Genomic DNA, 9,016 nt, shown 5'->3' on the forward strand with positions numbered 1-9,016 from the left:
TGACTGAATTGGCACAAAGACAAAATGTTTAGGACTGAATTGGCACTAAAAAAAGGTTTATAACTAAATTGACACAAATGCAAAAGGTTTATGACTTTTCTAACACTTTTTCCATATGTATTATAACAAGTAATTGAATTTGACTTATCACAAGGGAGATAAACGCACGAAAGCGATGCTATTTAGACAATGGTATGAAATTTTGGTTGAAATAATTTCTTTAGATAAAAGAGCATTTATAAAGTATATTACTAACTATTTTGGTCACGGATAACAATTTCCCGCTTTATGATGCTACGTGTCAATACGAAATATTTTAATTGACGCATGAGTAAATATCCTTGTCGAGTCATTATCATGCGTGTATGTATGCTTGGCGCTCTTTTTTTTTTAATCTTTTATCCAAAAGGAACTTTCGTTAATCAAGTAATTAAATGTTCGACTTGATTAAATTAGAAGCCAATGAGATATTTAACTTTTTTCCTCCAAAAAATCCATGTCAAAGGGCGCACTGCCATTAGCTATCGAGCAGCACATATGAAGCTCCAAGCCGTGGTTTGCAACATGCAATTTCAGAGAGTCAAAACAGCCACTCGAACCGCAACTTGTCTCCTTTTCTGCTTCGATTGACATCATCAGAAAATAGCCATTTTTGATGGCGATGGCGAGGCCAATGGATTCAAGGCCCCATTTGAACCGCTAAGCAGTTCTTTGTACGTACTGAAAAATATCTCTTATTGAAGTTGGTCAAACGAGGCTCAAAGATCGCACCGAGCTTTCACTTGTGGGAGACTTTCCCTTCTCGACACGTGTGCACTTGGATCGCAAAAGGGTTTTGTATTTGGAGATCTCTTTCAATTTTAGTGAACTCTAGAAGGCACAAATAGTTTGGAAGAAATCAATCGACTCATTTAGTCTTAGATTGTGTCATGTGGATTGCCACAAAGGAGTCGGTACCGATGAAGGTTTCTCTTTGTTAAGGCTTTGATCCTTCTTCTTTTTATCCCGCTATTCAATAGAGACACGTGTCTAACACTGTATTATCTTTTAATGACCTCATGTTATCAACGGGAGAATTGTCAAAAAGTCATAAAGAAAAGTGCCAAAAAGTCCTAAACTTTTGCATTAGTGCCAATTTAGTCCTAAATCTTTTTTGGTGCCAATTCAGTCCTAAACCTTTTGCATTTGTGTCAATTTAGTCCTAAACCTTTTTGGTGCCAATTCGATTAAACCTTTTAAATTGGTGCCAATTCAGTCTTAAACCTTTTGTTTTTGTGCCAATTTAGTCATTCGGTCAATTTTGACCGGAATTTTGACGTGACGCCTCCGCGGCGCGGCGTCACCAGCCAACGTGGCGTGACATGATAAATTTAATAATATTTTAATATTTTTTGAATTTTTTTTTTTTTTTCCTTTTTTTTTTGGTTTTGCACTTTTTTTGTCCCCTCTCTCCTTCCTCGGCCGGTCGCCGGTCCGGCGACCGGCCAGGCCGAGGCCGGCGAGCTCGACCTCGCCGCCACGGCGAGGGCGGCGGCCTCGCCCGGCAGGGCTGGCCTCGCCTTGGTCGGGCGAGGCTCGAGCCTCGCCGGAGGCCGCAGCGAGGGCGAGCCTTGCCATGGTCGGGCGAGGCCCGCCTCGCCGGATCGCGAGGTCGAGCCTCGCCCGGCGACCTCGCCGGATCCGGCGAGGTCGGGCCTCGCCAAACCATGGCGACAGCGAGGCCCGACCAAGGCGAGGCTCGCCCTCGCTAGGCGAGGCCTACGGCGGTCGCCGGACCGGCGACCGGCCGAGGAAGGAGGGGGGACCAAAAAAAAAGAAAAAAGGAAAAAATAAAAATTCAAAAAATATTAAAATATTATTAAAGTTGTCCACGTCGGCGCCGACGTGGCGACGAGCAGTGCATCCACGTTGGCAAATTCCGATCAAAATTGACCGGAAGGACTAAATTGACACAAAATAAAAGGTTTAGGACTGAATTGGCACCAATTTAAAAATTTTAGGACTTAATTGGCACCAAAAAAAGGTTTAAGACTAAATTGGCACCAATGCAAAAGGTTTAGAACTAAATTGGTACTAATGCAAAAGGTTTATGACTTTTTGGCACTTTTCCCCCATTGTACGGCCATCAATTTAGCCCTACACTTTCTAATATGATCAATGTAGTCATAAAACTTTTGATAATTTTTCAATGAAATATTTTAGGCTTATTTAGGCTGAAAATCGCTGACGTGGGATCTAGTCGGTGTCCACGTCCTACGTGGCACGGTTGGCATAGCCAGTTATCTAAAGTGTCCCAATGGAGCTCAAAACGATGTTGTATACAAATTTTTTTTCCATTTCTTGATTTTTTTCCTTCGTCCTAGATTTCGTTTGTGGGGTTCTCGGTGATGGCCAGCAACCCTCATTTGAACCGCTAAGCAGATTTTTGTACGTACTGAAAAATACCTCTCATTGAAGTTGGTCAAACGATGCTCAAAGCTTGCACCGAGCTTTCACTTGTGCAAGACTTTCCCTTCTCGACATGTGTGCACTTGGATCACAAAAGGATTTCGTATTTGGAGATCTCTTTCAATGTTAACGAACTCTAGAAGGCGCAAATAGTTTGGGAGAAATCAATCGACTCATCTATTCTTAGATTGTGTCAAGTGGATTGCCACAAAGGAGTCGGTACCAATGGAGGTTTCTCTTTGTTATAAGGCTTTGATTCTTCTTCTTTTTTTCCCGCTATGCAATAGAGACACTTGTCTAACATTACATTATCGTTTAATGACATTATGTTACCAACGTGAGAACTGTCAAGTCCTAAACTTATCGTACAACCGTCAATTTAGTTATAAACTTTCTAATTTGACTAATGCAGTCATAAAACTTTTGATAATTTTCCAATGAAGTTTTTTAGGCCTATTCAGGTTGGAAATCATCGACGTGGGGTTTAGTCAGCGCCGACGTCCTACGTGGCATGGCCAGCAATCTGACGTGTCTCGACAGAGCTCAAATGAGAAAAAAATTCAATTTTTTAATTTTTTTTTATTTCCTTCATCTTCTTGGACTTCAATTGCTAGAGCCTCAGAGATGGCCAGCGACCCTCGGTCACCATAGGCTAGGGCATCGCAAGCCCTCGCCGGCCACTGGCAAGGGTGGCACAGCCCTTGCTAGATATGGGCGAGGTTCACAACCCTTGCCTTTGGCTAGTGAGGACCCCAAGGCCCTCGCGTGTGGCAAGCGGCCGGTGGAGAAGAAGATGAGCAGTAGAAAAGGAAAGAAAAGAAAAAGAAGAAACAAAAAAGAAACAAAAAGAAAAAAATTCAAAAATTTTTAAAGAAAATTGCAAGACAACTCGCTTCATTTAAGATCATTCACGTCAACCGCCGGCTGTGCCATGTAGGACGGTCGGCACTAGACCGGACCACCACATCAGCGACTTTCGGCCTAAATCTGCCAGGCGAATTACATTAAAAAATCGTGTCGAAATGTTTAGGTCTACATTGGCCAAGACGGAAAGTTTATGATCAAATTGGCGACCCGCACAATAAGTTCAGGATCTTTTGGACAATTTCCCACGTCGGCATCAATTTTGCCGGACAAAATACGTCAATAATTACCATCACCCATCATGAAACTTCCTGCTAACGTCGACGTACGCAACTTCTTGCGGCGTAGGCAACAGTCGCGTGGAAATGGACCTCACGATAACAATAATTTCAGCTGAAGGGATTGCAAGCAAACAGCTTTTCACTTCCTCGTGCGAGCTTCACAGCGACTGAGATCGGGACATATCTGTAAGCGATGAGGAAAGTTCCACCGTATTTCGACCGATTTCTACCGGTCAACCAACTTGTAGACTTAGGACAGCCGTTGGCATCGCAATCCCAGCTAAATTGGAAGATAAGATGAGGAGTTATTACCGCCACACATGGCGGAAGTGGGAAAAGCTATGATTTTCACATCAGTGGGACACACACATGATAATGTAGTTTATACGAATATGGCGATTTTGTTAAAATACTAACATGATTCGCGGCAAATGTGTTAATTAGGTCCGTCCAAACTGAATAATGGAGAAGAGTAATCAAAGCATATCAAGCTCACGTAAAATATTTATTTCCCACAACCGGGCTTACCCACGATTGATTTGATGGTTAATGAGAAAATTGGTGATTAAAACCCTCAAATTAAGAACGGATCAGATTGCTTGCGCAAAATTCTTTATGTGAACTGACTTCTTCGTATGCGGAATTATTATGTCAAAGGAAGTAAATACTATAAAAAAAATTCCCTCTGCCGAAAATTGATAGTCTAATTGGTGTTACTTTTAGCTTTTACTTTTTACGTCTTTTCTTTTTCTTGTTTAACTTTTGATTTTAAACCAGTTGTGGAAAGCTTAAAAAGAATTTTACGTACATAAATGCCGATATGCATATATGGGTGAAAAGCACAAAAAAATCATAAATCTATTGCATTGATACAAATTCAATCCTAAATTTTTTAATTCGATCAATTCAATCATAAATATTTTTGCATTTGTACTAATTGAGTCCATCTGGCTAATTTTAGCTAGAAATAGCTAACATGGATGTCGGCCGTCCTACATGGCATGATTGACGTTGATGTAGATAAATTTTTTTGAATATTTTCTTCTTCTTTTTTCATTATGGCCGGCGAGGGCCTCGCATGCCACTAGCAAGCCTAGGTGAGGGAGGCCATCACCCACCGTCGGCGATGGCTCACAACCATCACCAGCGGCTAGCGAGGGTCCACAAACCCTATCACCGACCAAAATGAAAAAAAATAAAAGAAAAGAAAATTAATAAAAAAATTTAGAAAAAATTATTTAAAACTTGTCAACGTCAGTGCTAGTCATGCCACGCAAGACAATTGAAGTCTATGTTAGCGATTTCCAATCAAAATTGGCTAGATTGACTCAATTGGCATAAATACAAAAGGTTTAGAACTAAATTGATCTAATTAAAAAGTTTAAGATTGAATCGGTATCAATGCAATAGATTTATGACTTTTTCAACACCCCCTCCCGGCATATATGGAGTCATGTGAAAGTTTTCATAATGTTTTGGAAACTTAAGAGTACGGCGGTCTTGAAAGTTTATAGATAAAATCTGGAAAAATAAGCATGGTGGTTTCATTCCCTCTTCAGTAACTTTTCTTGCCGGAAATTTTAGGGTTTACGAACAAATTACGTGGGTAGTGAAATCAACCAAGAGCGACTATTCATGCATCGGTCTGTCTGGCATTCATTTGCATCGGCAGTGCACCGAATACTTCCCGAGTCTCTTATTAGGAAATATTATTGAGTTATTGAGTCGAATTCACACATATGTTGTCAAGTTTGAGCTTGACTCAACTCATGTTTTAGGGGTTCAAAACTCAATTTATCTCGAGCTCGATTGAGTATTGAACTTCTGGCTTAATCTCAGCGCAAATGAGAAGTTAAGACACGACCTTGATTCAACTCAACTCCATTATTATTGTTAAAATAGTTAAATCTTAATCTAACAGTTGGAAATGGTCTGACGATTTTCATATAAGAAGGTCCCGTGTTTAAATTTTTTCAGACCCCTTATTTGCCTCCCTTATTATATATTTTACCGCCTAGTGTTATGCTAAAGTCCAGCCTACGCCCTAGAGAAAGTGTTGAAATATTTAGATATCAAATTATTTATTCATCTAATAGGTTAAACTTTTACAACAGTTGACAATACTGCCACAAATTGTCACAACTTATAAATAAATATTGAATTTAAGGCAGAGCTCAAGTTTAATAAGCTTGAATATTTTTCCCCTCACTTACATGTTTATCAGTATGCTGTGTAATTTTAAGAATTTCTTTGTTTACTCATATAATATCATATGCTTTTGCAAAAAAATAAAATCGTTAAAGTTTGATTAGGCTTTTCGAGCCTGTCAAGCTGAGTATTGACGAGTTCGAGTTCGAGTTCGACTTCGGCTTCGGCTTCGAATCAAGTGTGTCAATCTCGAGTAATAATTGAGCAGATCTCGAAATGCAACTTAATCTAAATATTAAACATGAGAGGTCCCTGGTCATTTACGGCGTCACCAAATGGAAGACCGATTTGATTTGTCAATTTATGATCCTATCTTTTCTTGAGCAACGTCATAGAATTGACTATGGTTTCCACCACACGGAGTTAGATTATCAACTACTTAAAGAACCCCTCGCCAACCTGTGTTGTTGCTGACAAATCTTCCTCATACACACTCTCAGCTTCACTTCACTTCATTCCATAGATTTCGACCTCTTTTCCTCCAACTCATCGATGGAGAAGCCGAAAAAGCTCCATGCGGCGCTCCTCTCGAGCCCCGGCATGGGCCACCTCATCCCCGTCATCGAGCTCGGAAAGCGCCTCGTCGTCCACCACGGCTTTGAGGTGACCGTCTTTGTCCTCTCCTCGCAGGCCTCCCACGCCGAGGCCGAGATAATCGAGTCCACCATGACCCCCAAGCTCCTCAACGTCGTGGAGCTCCCGCCTCCCGACCTCTCGGCTGCGACCCTTGGCCCGGATGCCGGCGTGATCATGAGGCTCGTGGTCATGATGCGCGAGGCCCGGCCGGCGTTCAGGTCCGCACTCGCAGCGATGGAGGCCCGGCCAGATGTCCTCATCGTGGACTTGTTCGGGACGGAGCATCTGTGCACTGGCGAGGAGTTGGGGATCCCCAAGTACGTCTACGTCCCTTCCAATGCGTGGTTTCTTGCGTTGCTCCTACACTCGCCGACGCTAGACAAGGAAGTGAAGGGAGAGTACGTGGACCGGACCGAACCGCTCGAGATCCCGGGTTGCAAGCCGGTCCGACCAGAGGATGTGGTGGACCCGATGCCGGACCGGTTGGACCAACAGTACCGCGAGTACGTGCGGATGGCTGGCGAGACCCCGACGGGAGATGGGATCTTGTTGAATGTGTGGGAGGATTTGCAGGCGGAGACGCTCGCCGCGCTGAGAAATGAGGAGTTCTTGGGCCGGGTTGCGAACGGTCCGGTGTATACGGTTGGGCCGCTCATTAGACCGGTCAGACTGGCCGGTTTGGGGAAGGAGCTGCTGGAATGGTTGGATAAGCAGCCGAGCGAGTCGGTGATATTCGTCTCGTTTGGAAGTGGAGGGACTTTGTCGGCTGAGCAGCTGGTGGAGCTGGCATGGGGATTGGAGCTGAGCCAACAAAGGTACGGTCTGACATTCGTGTATATCAGGTACAAGGCTCTAGATAAAAACCTTTTGCTTTGTTTCGCGAAAAATAAATAATTTAAAAAATATTTTTAAAATAATATTTATAAAAATAAATGGATGAAAATTATTTTATTATTCATGAAAATATTTAGACGTAAATTATTGTCAATAATAAAAATATTTTTCATTGACTAATTATATCAAGCGGGACAAACAATCATTTTTTGAAAAATATTTTCTAAATCATATATTTTTTGTGAAACAAACGGAGCCGTAGAAATAATCATTTTTTCAGGTTACTATGTTCGTGGTATATGGTTTTAAAATTCATAAGGATGATGTTCCTATATGTAATTTTTTATTAAGAGGCCCAATTGTAGGAATTTTTTTTCATTCCTCTAAACAATCTCTGATTAAGAATGGAAGAATATATAGTCATTTTCTTAATCAAAACAAAATCCATTAGCCAACATTAGCTAAAGCGTTGAGGTAGTTTGTGTGTATCCGTAGGAATTAGTAGCCAAATAAATACTCCATGTTATAATAAAAATATTTTTATTAGGACTATTATCAGTGTAAAGAATACATTGCACGTTGTTTACTACGGATTGATATATGGAAGATTGCGTTCACAAAATTAACTCATTGCACGCATGTCAAATCAATTTAACGATGAATGTGTAATTTTTTTCACACTTGCGAATGACCTAATAATAAACCAAGAAGGATAAATTAAAAAGTGTTGCAATTATAGGTTAAGCTTTGCATTAGTGTTATTTGGTTATATACTCGATAAATTCTTTCCTCTTACAAATGTATAATTTCGTAGGTTTATATGGGTACTCCGGCAATCAACAGTCAAATCTCCTGATGGATCCTTCTTTGATGCGTGGAAGGGTGGCGCCGGCGATGAAGTTTTGTGCTTTCTGCCGAATGGATTCACGACACGTACTCGGGAAATAGGATTGATACTCCCATCATGGGCCCCACAAGTGGAAATCTTGAGCCATCCGTCCGTGGGCGGCTTTCTATCTCATTGCGGATGGAACTCAACCCTGGAGAGCATAGTGAACGGAGTGCCCATGATTGCCTGGCCACTGTATGCCGAGCAAAGGCTAAATGCGACGTTCCTCACGGAGGAGATCGGGGTGGCGGTCCGACCAAAGGAGCTGCCGTCGAAGAAGATCGTGGGGAGGGAGGAGATAGAGGAGTTGGTGAGGAGAATAATGAAAGAAGGGCACACGACAAGAGCTAGAGTCAAGGAACTCAAGACTAGCGCAGAAAAGGCCGTGACAAAAGGTGGTAGCTCTTACAAGTCCTTATGTAAAATGAAGGAAGATTGCCACATGAGGATCCACCATATTAAGAAAGCTCGTTAAGGCGTTGCATGCATGTATAACATCAGTAGAATGGATATAATAATGTAGATTCACAATACGAAGCTTGAATTGCCAAAGGTCTTTATCTTGGTACAGGAAATAGTTGCACCTAGATACATCGGGAATAAAGGACATAACTCTTTATGTTTCAAGTTCTTTTCATGGACTTCGATTTGATCAAGTGGGTAGATTAACTTATTACACCTAAGACAAATGGTGTCTTAGTAATTTGACATAGGTGCGTGTCATTTGCATTGATGAGGAGACACAGCTCTCTAGAACAAGCATGGCACTGAAGATTTGGTTGAAGTGTATTGATGATTTAGGACTCCTACACGTTTGTGTATTCAATATGGTGGAGACATTGCTTTCATTACTCTCCCACCGACAGTAGTCATGTATATATGAGCAATTAAGTGTACTCGAATATATTTAACACGA

General features: G+C 41.6%; 1 protein-coding gene across 1 annotated transcript; it reads left to right on the forward strand.

Moving 5' to 3' along the window:
• Positions 1–6,174: 6,174 nt before the first annotated feature.
• LOC115682584 (anthocyanidin 3-O-glucosyltransferase 5-like) lies at positions 6,175–8,727 on the forward strand. The gene is made up of 2 exons (XM_030606842.2): positions 6,175–7,192; positions 8,026–8,727. The coding sequence occupies exons 1-2, from the start codon at positions 6,294–6,296 to the stop codon at positions 8,573–8,575; spliced, it is 1,449 nt and encodes a 482-aa protein (XP_030462702.1). The 5' UTR covers positions 6,175–6,293; the 3' UTR covers positions 8,576–8,727.
• Positions 8,728–9,016: the final 289 nt, after the last annotated feature.

Source organism: Syzygium oleosum, unplaced genomic scaffold, assembly GCF_021117445.2.
Source record: "Syzygium oleosum isolate NSW1041296 unplaced genomic scaffold, Sole_v2.1 Sole_v2.01, whole genome shotgun sequence".
Taxonomy (NCBI): Eukaryota; Viridiplantae; Streptophyta; class Magnoliopsida; order Myrtales; family Myrtaceae; genus Syzygium; species Syzygium oleosum.